The following is a 15,379-nucleotide window of genomic DNA, read 5'->3' on the forward strand; positions in this document are numbered from 1 at the left end:
GCCAAAAAATGACTAAGAGTAGCTATTTTTAATATTCTCTTTGGGTTCTTTAGGTGCTGAGGGGGGGGGGCTCAGGAAATTCAGGAAAACTACCAACAATATTGGTATTTTACATTGTTTACTCAGTCATTAATTAGTTTTTGTTTCTATTCAAAAAAAAAAGATAAACTCATGGATAAGAGCATTTCAACTGATTTTTTTATCGGATCATACAGATAATGTATGCTAATATTCTAAGGTTTTTTACACAAACATATCTCCTTAATTATTTTACTGTAACGTAAACTATGGTAAAATATCTGTGTCTGCTCTTGAATTTGTCGGTAAGAGAGATATAATGTATTTTTTTAGATCAACCGTTCATTTCAGATTATTGAATAGAAACAAAATGCCGAAACGGAAACGCAAGGAGAAGATACCGACCGGGGTTTTAATTCCACAGACAAAGATCACCTCTAAAATGATGTGCAGGTTTGGTCATTTGTTCAATACAAAAGTATCACTTCATGAGATGCATGTCAGGTTTATAAATTTTGACGGATTTAAAATTAAGAATATATTCATTTTTTGCGCTTTTAAAACTGGTCAATTTTAATTAATAGACTTAATAAAAGTGACTTAAATTCTTTCAATTTGAGAGAAATAAGGAAATAGTCAACATTTTACACTTCTTGATTATAATAACTATAAGATAAGATATAGTTTAATGCTAATAATACACATACAATTGTTATAATGTTACAGGCAAAAAATTTCTGAAACTATTTTTGTATTTTTTACTATATTTATGTAATTCTAGCAATTAGGTGGAGATTAGCTATTTGCTGTTTTGGGTAATATCCCCACCTAATTAATATTAAAACGTTTACAATTTGATAAATATTATTAGGTTTTGAAAGTTTACAATAAAACAGGGATTACTAGTGAAATTTAGAGAGACCGAGGTGCAGCATAACAAAATAATTGATTTTTCAGTTTTAAGTTTAGTACGTTAAACAGAATAAGATTAAGCATGTGTTCTATATTCATTTTTGCAAGAATAACAAAAGGGTTTATTGCACTTGGAGATGTAGGCGTCAGATAACATTTTAAATAAACTTTTTTTACAGATACCTAACGAGGCACTTCTTTTTAAATCAAGTGGCAGTTTATTCCATATCTTAAGAAGTGCATATGAGGGAAGATATTCTAATGAGCCTGTATTTAAAATGTCAATTTGATAGTTAAGAGATCTTTCAAAATTTCCGAGTTTTTTAAAAGTGTTGTTAAATGAGGAGCCCTCATATTTTTCTTATTTTTTTCTGAAACAAAAGCTTTTAAGAGGCTTTTAAGAAACAGTTAAACACATGCCGACCTACAAGTGGAGGGTTACCTCAGTTTTACAAAGTGTGAATTTTGTTAGACGTGTGGAAATGTTGACTGACAAATGATTATGTTATGTTTTCAAAGAATCAGTGCTCAGGATCCATTTCATTTTGATGCAAAAGCGGATCCGCCCTGAAAAAAAAATTGGATCCGGATTAAATTTTTGAACATTTTTATTAGATTAACCGATTTTTTTTTAACGAAAGAACCATTTCAAATTGTTCTTCCTTTGTTCTGGCAGACGCTGAACTCCAACCTTCGAGTGTGTGAGGTGGGGAAGACTTCACTGCCGCGCTTAATTAAAAGCATGATTAAGGGGGGATGACATTTGTAGATCGAGATTGAATCCTAGCCGCAGCGCTCGGCCCAGAAAGTGTCAAAGCTTAACCTAATCTAATCGTTTATTTATAGTTTATATATTACTAAATATATATATAAGCAGTAAACTTTGTGAGTCCGATCATAATTTACTCACTTTTGTTTGGGTAACTCTGTAGTGTGTTATTGTGATCCTGTCAAGATGACAATGTTCGATTCACAACGGTACCCTAGAAACTTTTACCTGATCAATAATTTGAAAGATATTGTCGTTTTTTTCTGGGTTAAAAAGTGTCAGTTTCTGATAGTTCCTAAATGTTTTCCTGCAGGAGAAATTTGCGAGTCACTCTTTCGAGAAAACACAACTGAAAACGCTCAGTTTTAGAGTTATATACATTGATATCTAATTCATACTTGATCAGGCAAAGCTTTTAAGCGTACCGTTGATTTAATTGAATGAAATAGTTAATTCTTAATTGAATGAAGTTTCTATTGGTAGTTTCACAATCCACATGCTACAAACTGCAAGTGCCTTGATTTTTACGGTATGATTGTTGAATGTTGATCTTTTATTTATTTTAATTTTTAGCTCATTACTCATTTAGCAATAGCATTATATCACTTCATTACTCATTTAGCAACAGCATTATTACTTCATTTTTGGGAAATAAATAAAGGACTTTAATTTGATGGCATAGTTATGTTCAGACCTTATCTATTTAAGGATCTGCGACCAGGGAAAGACCAATGATGTACATAAATCTGGAGAACTATACAGTCTGACTGTATAGTTCTGTTCAGACCTTATCTATTTAAGGATCTGCGACCAGGGAAAGACCAATGATGTACATAAATCTGGAGAACTATATAGTCTGACTGTAGGAGATACGGTAACTGTACAATTTAATTAAATCCAAAATATTCTTTTCAAACTCCCCCCCCCCCTCCAAGAAAAAAGACATTTTGAGGAAAAATGGTTTTAAAGTCTTGCAAGTTGACGTACGTTCCATTTTTCAAATTGGATCATTCAACCTTATTTACAAACAAATATAATTTTTTTTATTTTAGGTGCACTTCTATCATTACTTCTGTCTGCTTTTTTCAAGGTAAACAATTTTTAGCTACTTCTCAACAAACTTATAGATTTTTTATGGATTCATAATTTGTCTTTAAAAAAATAACAATTAACACAATTATGGTAATTAACCAGTAATAAGTTATATTTAAAAATTGAATTTGATTAATTCAGAAAATGATATTTTAACAGCTAGATGTACTTCAAATTAGGTTTTTTTTTAAACTTTTGTAAGATATTCTCATCAATTAGAATTTTCTTAGTTTTAATTTCGCTAATATTATGAAAATTTTATCTTTGGATTTTTTTAGCGAAGGAGAGCAGAATGGAGAGAATGAGGGTGTCCTTGGATTTCTTCCTAAAGGAAACTTAAATCAATTAATCAAATATCAATTGATTAGTCCTTAAATCTTAAACTATTTTTTACTGTCTTCTCAACTTATGTACTCCCACGAAACGTTAAAAATGTTACATTTCAAATCAAAAATCGTAACTTTCTGAATCTAAATCAATCCCCTCATATTTTCAACTTTTGTTTTCTTGAATATGGTTATCCATCCCATCCCTCCTCCAAAAAATTTACCTTTTACTAAATTGACACTTTTTTCAACCCTGCTAGTTAACTGATATTGCACAAAACACAATGTACACAAAACTCTCTGTATCCCATTTTCTGGATTTAAAAACTTGACAAAATATTTTGATCCACTTATGAATTTTACCAATAGAAAACAATTTTTTGATTGATTTTCCGGATATAGATATTGAAAAGGAGTACCTGAGAGGATCAAAAATAAGCTGTTATATATGTAAAAAGGTGGGAAACATTAAAAACAAGAATGGTGTCATTTTTTACATTTTAATTTTTATCTGCCTCAAAATATGAAATTTATAGATGGGATGGACAAATTTTCCTGTTTGCGAATAATTACTTTAAATCTATAGCTGTAAATAAGCGAGAAAAAAAACTTGAAATATAAATAAACTATTCATGATTTCACTATTACAATAGCATAAATTTAAGTGAATAGTAATTTTGTTATAGGGGTGTGTTTTTCTTAACGTTTTTTCCCTCTTTTTTCCCCCAGTGCAGATTATAGGCATTTTGGATTTTCTTTATTGGGAAAAATAGATAGCTTCAATCTGAAAATAGATAGGTGTTGGGTAAAAAGTATCAAATAGGATGAAAAAACTTGTCTTCTAATGTGGAAATCATTCATACAAACGTATGGAAAGAGCTAAGCACTGTTTCTTTAAAAAAATTAAGTTGTCAGGTGACTCTAACATTTACGATATCTGAAAAATTGCTAAATTTCAGTCAATCTAATTTGCGAAATTTTGTCAAATATAGACCTGAACGGAAAAAAAAATAATGGAAATATTTAATGGGAGTGTTCGCGAAAGATAAATAGGCTTATTTTAATTGAAATAATCCTAGTGCGTACAGAATGAGAAAAGGGTTAAAAACGACTCATACTGATGAATGTAGGACCCTTACATAAATTTGGAAAGTAATATTTGTAGCGATCGATATCGAAATAAATTCGGCATCGGCCTATACACCTTGCATTTTTCTCGAACACGCTTGAAATATTTAAAACACTCAAAAATTTAAAATAGCGGGCTTCCCTCCCAGGTCTACCTTTGGCCTTTCATCTCAATTTATTCTCCTGTATTTAGTTTGGAGCTACCATCAACTGCGTTCCTGATAGCAAAGCAGCAAAATGCACAAGAAAATATCATTTTCCCTGTGGAGCGTCTTATTCTTCGCCTGAAAACGAACACTTCTTTCGATTCGAAGGAAAGTTAATGAAAAAACCTATTTTTACGCATTAAAAACGTTAAAAAAATTAAAACATGTAAAATCATTAAAAAGACATTAGAAAAAGGATTTTTTATTAAAAATTTATTTTCTCGAACTTTGAATCAGGCACTAATATGAAGTCTTGCTGTCCGAAGCATTTCCCCACTCAGAAAAGGTAAATTTTTTATTTTTAGCACTTATGTGTTCGTTTTTTCTCAACTTTAAATAATTTTTATATGTTAGCTTTTTAAAATTATTTTTTGGACAATATTTTTATTTTTATTTTTATTTATTTTTTTAAAATCGAAACAACTGGCTTAACAAATCAGGCGCTAAAACTTATGATGCATATATTTCCTACTGATTTTATGTATTTGCTAAGAAACAATGATTTAAATATTGTTGGATTGAAATCTACGATCAGTTTGTTTAGTATTAAAGGAGCTGTGTACAAATCTGGATCCTGTTTGATCTGTATGGAGGATATAGAGGCAGGCCCAGGACGTGGAAGGAAAAAAGCATATTAATCAATCAATCAATCAATCAACCATCAATTAAACAATCAATCAATCAATTAATCAGTTATTTACCCTATTTAAATCAATTTTATCTTGAAACAAGCATAGGTCGGAACTAATGCATTAGATAGCGCTAACCCACAATTCCCAAGATCAATGTCTAGAGCCGAAACCTGTAACCTAAAGGGATTAAAGAACTGCAGACGCGTACTCTATCATTGGCAGAGAGAAGATTTTATTATGTTTCTAATTATTCAGATCTCAATGAATATTTATTAGATTAAGAAAAGTCTTACTGAGAAACGCTTTCTCTACAAAAGTTGCGAACTTAGATGTTTAAATTTCTTAATTATGAAAATGATGATATGTTTAAATCGCTAGGCTGGCGTGTAATATCTGTTTTTATACATTCCATAGGTAAGTAATTTTATACATTTTTAAATAATTTGAAACAAAAGATTTCATAACTACCTGTTAGATTTATTTTCAAGAAAGTGTATAAATAGATTTATTTTCAAGAAAGTGTATAAATTGCGCAATTTTTACGTATTCGCTTTTTGAATTTTTCAAAAATCTCTTGTCTGGAAATAAAATTATGTCGTTGTATTTTTAGAGAATGTTTGCAACAACACGCCTACTCTAGTGGCGTAGAATCCTTTAAATGTTCCCACTGCAACAGCCTTAAGGTATTTATTTAAACTCAACTCAACAAATGGTAGCAACAATTAAAATATAATTTACACAATTATCAATTTTAGTTCAAACCATCTTTGTTATAGCCATACATTTTTACCTGGCTAAAGAGTGTGTCTTCAATGTAAATTTTAAATGTACGAGCCAGCTACAGGGTGTCCCACGAAACATGACAGTTGGTAAATAGTTTAAAATGTCTTCTTCCATAATTTGTCAAGTTGTTTGTTGCCAAATAGAATAATAATCTATATTTTATGGCCTCCATATTATCGTAAAATTGATTTCCAAGTAAAATATATTCGAGTACAGTTTTTTTAAACTAAATAAGCTGCAAAAAGTCTTTAATATCTAATACAGTATATGGAAGAAGACATTCAAAACTATTCACCAACTGTCATGTTTCGTGGGACACCCTGTATTTAAAGGAATATACATTATACATAGTTCCTTATATAGGTATAAGCTTGCATGTATTTCAGACTTATGTGCGTCCAGGTTTCCTAAAATGTAATTTGTCTAGCTTGCAGAGGACGCCAAGAACCTGGGTATTTATGTTCCTCAGAAACCAGCGGATTGGGAAGAAGGAGAAAACGCCGCGTTCTACGGGTAAAAGAATTTGTTATGGCACTTTCAGGTTCAAATTCCTATCTCAAGTTTTTATTCGCAACCCACTCAATATTGCGGATGTGGGTAATGTGTATCGCCTTATTTAATGTGCAAATAATGCAGCCTGGTTAGTATCCACACATCTGAGTCTAAAACTAAAGAATGCGCAAATTTTAAGTTCGAGGTTAAAAGTTCTGTAAAATAATGAATAGCTACTTAAATATTAAACTTTCTCAATTTTAAATTTGAATTTCCCGGGAAAAATCTGAACCAATCAGAGAAAATAATAATTATAATAATGTGACACTTATCCATTATTTTTGCAAATAAATTTACTAAATGTCAATTAACATTTGTTTTGCAACGGCCTTCTGCTTAAAAAATCCATTATGCACCTTAAAGGTACTGCTGACCTAATTTCAATTGATTTGATTTGATTTGATTTGAAGTTAAGCATGGCCAAATCACAACCGTACGCTTTAGCCCATTTTCGGATCTATAGCAATAAGAAAGATATTATTATTGATAAAAATTCTCTAGATTTTCTTTAATTCGTCTTTAATCCTCAAGTAACATTTACATAGACGATAGAACCACAGTGGAAAAGAATCAATTTGTTGATAGAAAAGATGGACAACTGGATCATTTTTGATAGAAAAGATAGACAACTGGATCATTTTTGTGTTAAAGGGTACCTTTGGTCATATGAAAGGTCATTTGAATTAACGCCTACAGTCCCTTTAATCTTTAATCTCTTTCCAGCTGGAACACTGAGCATCGCAGATATAAAGTATGTGAAGCTAGTAGGTGTCTTTGTAAAGAAGGGAAACAATATGACGTCACAGGTTTGTAAATTCGACTTTTATTCAATTTTCCAATTAAAATCTATAAAACTAGCCATCTTCTAAATTAATTGTGAACATGTTCTATTTGTGTACATCGTAAAACAAAACAAAAATAATTCGCGGATTTTCACAAAAAATTTCGTGGATTTTCAAAATTTTCAAAAATTTAATGAAGATCGAATTTTGATGGAGACAAATATTTAAAATTTCAATCATATATAAACCTTCCCTGGGGTCCTTTGACGTTTTGACGTTTTGACGTTTATTGGATTTGCGTATTTTCAAGAATTTATTTTTTTTACAAAATAAAAAACCTTTAAAACACGTTTTTTAAATTTTTATCATTCATAAACCTTCCCTGGGGTCCCTAGATGTCCCACAAAAAAATTGGGCCCGATCGGTTCAGCCGTTTTGACGTTTATTGGATACAAACATACAGACAGACAAACAAACAAACAGACAGACAAGCCAAATTTATATATAGATGTTGATTTAAAACTAAATTAAAAGTGTTAGGTAGAGTGGGAGAAAAGAGAAGTGTTAAAAAACATGGCTGTTGTTTTATGTTTTATATTTTCCCCTCAAAGCTTGTAAATGTATATTTACAATCCAATCGCCCCCTATATCTATATCTTTAGTTTTTAATTTTTTTAACTAGGCCTTTTTCAAATTAACAATTTAAGCTTTCTACTGTTACTCTGAAATTCGTCATTTAAATCGTTCTCAAACTTTCGCAGATTTTTCCGTTTGAATTGGCGCGCATTTGTTAAGATATTTATTAATTAATGTCGACATTTTTAAGTGGCAAAATTTGTTATCTTTGACCATAGCCCTTCTTTTGATAATAAGCTCTAAAATATTCAAACCCTTAACAGAACATTTCAGTACATTTAAGGTATTTCAAAAAAGTGTCTGAACCTTTTACAGATTAACCTCGATGGACGAATAGTTGAGAAAACTAGATTTCTACATCAAAATGTACTTCAATTTTTATCATTTGAGGTTTAAACCTATAATTCATTGTGTTAATTCTACTCAGATAAATTTATCATATTATAATAATATTTAAGCAGAAAAGCTCTGAAGTTTCGGGTTTCCTAATGATCTCACGATGCCTTTTTTCAGTCTAAACAACACAACAGAATTTAAATGGAAATTTCTAAAAACAAAAGGGCACGACGGGATTTATAAAATCTACATGCTAGTTCTAGACATAGTCTACTTTTAGGATATGAAAATACTCAGGTGTCTCTGTTTTTAAAACCTACTTCATAGCATAGGTGATACGTAAGATGATTAACATATATTTGTTCTGCCAGGAACTAAGTATGAGCTTTACCCTTGCGACGAGTGTGGAGGGAACAGCATACACATGGAGTGCGGCAGGTTGAATAAAATGTAAGCAGTTTCTTGGTTGCCCCTCAGAACATCGTAACTTTTGATTGGGACTCGCAAAACGGACATTTTTGAATTTAGGGAATTAAATGATTAAATTTTTGTAAAGAATACAATTTCAATGTGAATCGAACCCTGTCTTCTGATTGGTCGATTAAGATTTGATTAACGGATTATATAAACTAAAAAATAAAGGGATTTGTGTTCTTGAAGGAATTATCCCCAGGCCTATATAGTTTCCAGCTTTCGGGGGTAATATTGTAATATTTTTTTTAATCTGTGAGATAATTTTGTAGAATAAAGGGAAGATGTCTGAATAAATGATACATGTCTGATTTACAACGATACCCTGAAAACCTCTGGCATTTCATGAAATTTAGTTTACAGTGATTTACAAATAGAATTATTTGTAAATGTGAAGGAATCCCGTGTACAAGTGTGTAGTTTGTTCAAACAAAGATTCTGATGAGGATGAAGAAGAAGAAGATGAAGATGATGAGATTATTGAACGATCTTCTGATCAAGGTATTTTTCATACAGTGAGAACCAGAAAACTAACGAATAGTAAGACGACTTGTGATTTCAAGTTATATATTTAAATAGCCCAATGAACATGAGACACAGCAATTGTGCAGTGTGAACAGGCTCAGTAAGTGAGTTATCAAGTTATTACTAGTGAAATAAATATGTGCTTTCCAACTACATCAAATACACTTAATGATTGCGTTTATGTCACTTCATGTCAATTGGGAAATGAAATTATATAATTGTATTAATATATTAATATCATCACCTGGGTAATCATTCAGAGGTGAGTGATGACGATGACGTCATCATGCAGAAATTTGAAGAATTTAAGAAGGTTCAAGATTCTCCTAGTCAGGTATATACCGGGATGAAAACTTATAGATGGACAGACTGCCTTGAACTGATAGCTTTGGTTCTTAACTACTATTAGTAGTAGTTGTAATAGTATTATCATAATCATTATCCATTTTCTATTATCCATTATCATGATCAGTTAATTAATAGTCTGTTAATACAAAAAAGTTTACGTAATATAAATTTGTGCAGGAAAAAGAAAACGAGTATCTATTAAGTCTTCGTGAAATGAATGCGAGGAGATTAAAGGAGGTAAATACTAAATATTTTTCAGATTTAATTTTAATTTCCAAGTTTTCTGCATTTTTGTTGGTTTAGACCTTTGGCTAATAAATTGTACATCTAATTATGAATAAATTAAACGAAATAAATTACCACCACATTGCCTTTGTTTTGATTTAAACCAAAGATAATAATGTCCCTTAAACCCGAAAACCCAGGTTCAAAATAGGGGAAGGGGGGGAGGTGGGTTGAGGATGTCAACATTGGGTTACGGTCAACTCTGGTTTTCGGAAACCCTTCCTCCGGGTTCGCCTGCATCCAGGAATCATAAATAAAACAAAACCGGAGCGGATTTAACAGATAACACCAGGCGTGTAGAAAATGTGTATCGCGAGGGGAAGTTCTGACGGGTGAAACTGAAGTCGACTGTGGGCCAGGACACCCTCAGCGATTCTCCCTTTAATTAATTAATTTCGGCGCTCTGCACATTTGAAGGGGAGAAGGACTGAGTTAAGAATTGTCTTATAATACCATATTCAACTCAGATCCAAGATGCACTGAAGGATGAAGTGAGTAGTAATGATGATGATGAAATTGAAGTTCTAGAGCACAGAAAAGGAGTTGAACCTAAAATTCTTGGTCCGACCGGAAATCTTCTCACTATTAAACCAGCATCCTTCCATGGGCTAGGCTATTTCAGGTTGTTATTTTTTATTCAGGCGTTTATCCTTTTTAGAACGGCATTAAATTTTATCCCTTGCATGGTGACTCAACCTTTTGCCTATTTGTATCATCCCCCAGCAACACCCCCGATACCCTCTTTGGGGAATGGGGGGTGGGTAAAGAGGTCTTCCCTGAACTACGTTTAAAAATAACTTATCAAAATTATGTTCTTTTAAAACCGTGCGTCAAAGTTGGTCTTAAAATCGAAGAAAAATTGGAGTAGAATTTTCTTTTTTTGCCATCAAACTATTCTTTCACAACGCTTTAATCATCATTTCTGTATCTAGATACGTTGATCAGTTTCCTAAACATTCTTTTTGTTATTAAATTCTTGGGAGAGGGGGGGGGGAGCGGCAAATTTTGAATAAAAAAGGAAAAAATGTTTAGGTTTCAATTGTTCTCTTTCAGATAAAAAATTTATTTGGTTTGAGATGTTCAACAAGAGCCTGAGAATCTCAGGTTTGCTCCTATTATAATTTTTTAATTTTTATTTTGCATTTTTAATAGATATAATTGATAATATTATTACATATAGTTCTTATAGTTCTTACGTCGCCAGAACTTCAGCCAATGGCAGTGCAGTATCATTGTCACGTGATACAGACGGAAATCTGTTTAAAAGCATCAATCTGGATCTTTTTTATTGAAACATAATTTATTTATACTTTTTGTAAAATTGCTGGTTTTTGTCTAGACTGACATCTGTTAAAAATTCAGAAGGTGAATCTACAGAACGAATTCGGACTGAACAGCTCTCATCATCTACTTCAATGTCTACCTCAAGACCCAGAACTTTTAATTCTTTTTGTCAGAAACCCTCTTCATCTTCCCAAGATACAAACTGCGATAAAATCCGTGCAAGAGAGGGCAAATGTTCAATGTTAACTCTTTCGGACGTCCTGTCCAGTTCTGTGCCAGATGTACCTGCTACCTTTTCCTCTGCTGTAAGAGGTAGTACTGAAGAAATAACTCTTGCAGATTTACCGTCCTGTTCTATACCGAATGTACCCGCAATATTTTCCTCTGCTGAAAGAGGTAGTCCGAAAAAATTAACTCGTGCTGATTTTCCGTCCTGTTCTGTACGAAATGTATCTCAAGTATATTCTTCAACTGTGAGAAGCACTCCTGAAGAAATAACTTTAACGTCAGATGAGGATGAACCTTCTGACGAAACTTCTCTAGATATTCAAATTTGGTGAGCATTCAATTAAATTTTGTTTCGCAAATCATAGTTTTTCTTCTTTGGGATAATGCAAATACATTACAAGGAAGGGAACTGAAGATATTCAAAGAACCTTTCTAGCTTCTCTTTTTGTCTCAAAACTGATCTCCTTTTGCTTGGACATCTCAACTCTTCTTCCTTGAATGAACACGTTACAGGGTGGGATAAACTTGGCGTATTTCCCAATTTATTCTCCATCTCGGCTCAAAGGGTTGCAATTTGCTATAAAAAAAAATACATTAATTAATTCAAATTCACGTACACTTAAAAATTTTGGCTTTTTAACCATGGTTTCATTTGCAATTTTTATTTATATAGATTATTCTTCAAGATTTTAATTTAGAATATATTCCAGTGAGGTTATTGGTGGAGAGGAGGTGGAGCAACGAGCTCGTCATGTTTACAATCAGATTAAACAATCCGCTAGTAATCAATCAGGAGTCATTCAGGCGGCTTCTCATCCTACCTCCCTTTCTCAGACTGCTGTAAGCCATGATCAGTCTGCCATCAAAATTAATAATTCTGTTGTTAGCAATAATCAGTCTGCTTCCAGTATTTCTCAGTCTGGTGACAACAGCACTCAGTCTGCTGTCAATATTTCTAAGTCAGCTGTCAGCAATAATCGGTCTGCTTTCAATGCTGACAGTCGTACTCAGTCTGTTAATAACCAGGCAGGGTCAAGTAGCAGCAACTCTAGACAAGCTGGAACAGAAACATTGTCAGCGATTAGAAGTAAAATTATGAAGAAAAATGAACTCGTCGTAAGTAACGTATCCACAAGTGAACACGTTACTCCTGACATTGAATCTCTAACAGATGATGATGACGACATTCAGATAATAGGTATTCATCGGTAATTTTAGATTAAATGTGCCATTGACCCCCCCCCCCTCCCTCCCTCCTTCTGTAATATAGCAACCCCCCGTGACTATATATGTATCTTAAGCTAACCTGACCTGGAATAGTATACTCACGGGATGTTGGTGTATATTTTAGCTGTAGTATATTCTGAGGGAATGAACATATGAAGTTATATCATTGATTTTTGTTATTTTAATAATTAGTTTTTAAAATATTTACCCCTAGCTTTCCTTTTATCATTAAATACACTCTTTCAGAGGATGTCTTGCCACCCCCGGTGCCTTTCCAGCGATTGGAGTTTAGAAACAGTTGATGACGGCTTGTTCTTGCTAATTTTCTAAAACATTTATGTATAAAATGTTGTCCATGATTCTGGATTCTGAGAAAATATTCATTTTCAAATTTTAGTCATGGAAATTCTAAAGACTGAATTATAAAAAAAAATCAATTTGCATTGTTGAATTTGTATATTAATTTTTTTCCTATTTTTATTTTTTTGGCTTAGATAAATTTAGTATTAGTAACTATCTGATTTTTAGATATTCTTCTACATTCCATCATTTATCACATGAAAGAAAATCTGAACTTGAAAAAATGAGTGTGATAACTGTATTCTAAAAATATAATAATTGTAAATTAGTAAAATCCCCGTTTTATACTTGTTTTCTGTCAACAACGCCAACAGTTAAGCTATTTCTCTATTTCAGTTTGTATATTTATAGAATATTTTTTGATTATTGCATACCAATTTTTGTTTCTTAAAAGAACTCAAAACAATAAAGGTACCTCAATGGTTAATTAAAAAGTTTTCATTTGTGAAAAAGAGCGTTACTAGATTTATGTTAAATTTTTAGTTTTAATAATTGTGGTTTTTGTAAAGTTAAGATGTTTTAATTGTTTTGTAAAGTTGCAAAAAAAAAGTATTTTCATGATGTGAAAAAAATTAAAAAGTTACTTTTTTCTTTTTCAAACCATTTCAATAACAAATATTTAGTAATTTTACCTCAAATGCCAAACTTTAACAAAATGGCTAACTTTAACAAAAGATGTTCACAGCTACATAGGGAATAAATATAAAGAGAACACTAAAATCAATAATAATGTATTTTAATCTTTTTATCACTTTTTTATGCTGCAGTGCAGGGATAAAATATAAAAAAAAAATTCATCAGAAAACTGAAATTTTAAGACGACATTAAGATGCAATAACTTTCAAAAGTCCAATGAACATAAGAAACAGCAATTGTGCAGTGAAAACAGACCCATCTCACAAAATAAGTGATTCAACAAATTACTGGCAAGACTTAAGCATATAGTCGTCTTCCTATTTGAATGTTTTCTTAATTTAATAATTTTTGTAAAGTCTTCTAAATCTTTTTCAATAATTTGAAAGTGTACATTGCACCCCGCGACAGACACCCTTGTACGTGAAACTATCCGACTGGCAAGAATAGTTGAAGTTAACAATGTTGATCAAGTTGTAATTTGAAACTTAAATAGCAATCTTATCGAGTATTTTTTATACGAAAACATTTCATTGAATTTCTGTCAAGGAATCTTCAGTTGATTCAGAGATCTCAAAATGATCATTACACTTTGTCTCTACTTCAAAACAGTATTTAAATATTTCATTTACCTAGATAAAACGTATTTCTTTGTAAAATATTATGTACAATGATTTACATTTTTTTAGAAGAAAAAGCACCTCCTAATATTTCGTCATGGAACAAATAAAAATAGAGAGACGTTTCTAAGAAAAAAATGGTTATTTTTATCAGGCAACCGTGCATTCGACGAAATAATTTTATAGATAACTAATAACAAATTTTAGGTTAAAAATATTCCCAATTAATATTAAAGAAGAAACTGAGTTTTTGCCTTAAACTCTGGTATTCTAATCGAATATGTATTGCCTACCTGGTCCTAAGTAAGCAAAAATATTAAATATATATCTTTTAAATTTTTATTATATTAACGCTTACACTTGAAGTTAAATCAACGAGTCAAAAAATTAATTTTTACTAATAAAAAATGTAGGGAAAATCTTCATTTAAGATATGTAGACAAGAATTTTTGATTTAATACAGGGTGTCCCACATCTTATTAGATCGGCAATGGGTCTAAATTACAATTTCCGGTACTAATCAGAAAATTTAAGAAGAATAAATCATTTTGAAAAATTGAATAAGGCTAATTTAAAAATTGTCTTGCAGGAAATGATATGTTTTTCGAATATTTTGGCGTTAAAGCTTGGAGGTAATCTAATATCATATGGGACAATCTGTACAATGTATTATAAAAAAGCTTGCAAAAATGTAGTATTGAAAGTTTATGCTTATCAAGATTGGTTAACATCACATTTTAATTACAGCTGAATATTGATATTTACAATAATATAAAATGTATAATGAAGAATTCAAGAATGAGAAAAATATAAGAGATGTGTATACATTGTACAGTGTGTGTAACGTAAGGTTGGTTACTCACTCTGTACAGAAAATGTGGTCTCCCAAGATAGATAAAAACCTCATTTGAAGTCACTCTCGCCTTCTTAATCAGTAACGTCATATGAGGTTTTATCTACAGGGTGTCCCACATCATATCAGAGCCTTTATAGCTAAAAATTGTGATTTTAGGACTAGATCAGAAAATATAAAAAAGAATGAATCTTTTTTTGAATATTTATGAGGTTACTATAAAAGTTTTCTTTGAGAAACATCCAGGGTTTTTTAAGTATTATGTGCGTATTTTGACGTTAAGCTTGGACATTAATCTAATATGATATTGGACGCTCAGTCTGTATCTATCTTAGGAGACGACATTCGAGTGCATACAACCTTGGTTTCAAAA

The 15,379-nt window shown here is 31.5% G+C and overlaps 2 protein-coding genes across 2 annotated transcripts; both read left to right on the top strand.

The window, feature by feature from the left end:
- The first annotated feature begins 66 nt into the window (after positions 1 to 66).
- On the top strand, positions 67 to 10,607 carry LOC111707400 (PHD finger protein 7). Its single transcript, XM_023480504.1, has 17 exons — positions 67 to 471; positions 2,501 to 2,573; positions 2,752 to 2,789; positions 3,070 to 3,122; positions 3,520 to 3,575; positions 4,439 to 4,559; positions 4,689 to 4,737; positions 4,996 to 5,073; positions 5,462 to 5,497; positions 5,694 to 5,766; positions 6,294 to 6,379; positions 7,142 to 7,224; positions 8,544 to 8,622; positions 9,041 to 9,144; positions 9,429 to 9,502; positions 9,694 to 9,753; positions 10,269 to 10,607. Exons 1-17 carry the CDS (start codon positions 338 to 340, stop codon positions 10,590 to 10,592), a joined length of 1,521 nt encoding a protein of 506 aa, XP_023336272.1. The 5' UTR covers positions 67 to 337; the 3' UTR covers positions 10,593 to 10,607.
- Positions 10,608 to 11,102: 495 nt separating this feature from the next.
- On the top strand, positions 11,103 to 13,646 carry LOC111707390 (uncharacterized). Its single transcript, XM_023480493.1, has 3 exons — positions 11,103 to 11,641; positions 12,024 to 12,511; positions 12,787 to 13,646. The coding sequence occupies exons 1-3, from the start codon at positions 11,217 to 11,219 to the stop codon at positions 12,840 to 12,842; spliced, it is 969 nt and encodes a 322-aa protein (XP_023336261.1). The 5' UTR covers positions 11,103 to 11,216; the 3' UTR covers positions 12,843 to 13,646.
- The last annotated feature ends 1,733 nt before the right edge of the window (positions 13,647 to 15,379 follow it).

The sequence above is a fragment of the Eurytemora carolleeae genome, unplaced genomic scaffold, assembly GCF_000591075.1.
Source record: "Eurytemora carolleeae unplaced genomic scaffold, Eaff_2.0 scaffold803, whole genome shotgun sequence".
NCBI classification, from domain to species: Eukaryota; Metazoa; Arthropoda; class Copepoda; order Calanoida; family Temoridae; genus Eurytemora; species Eurytemora carolleeae.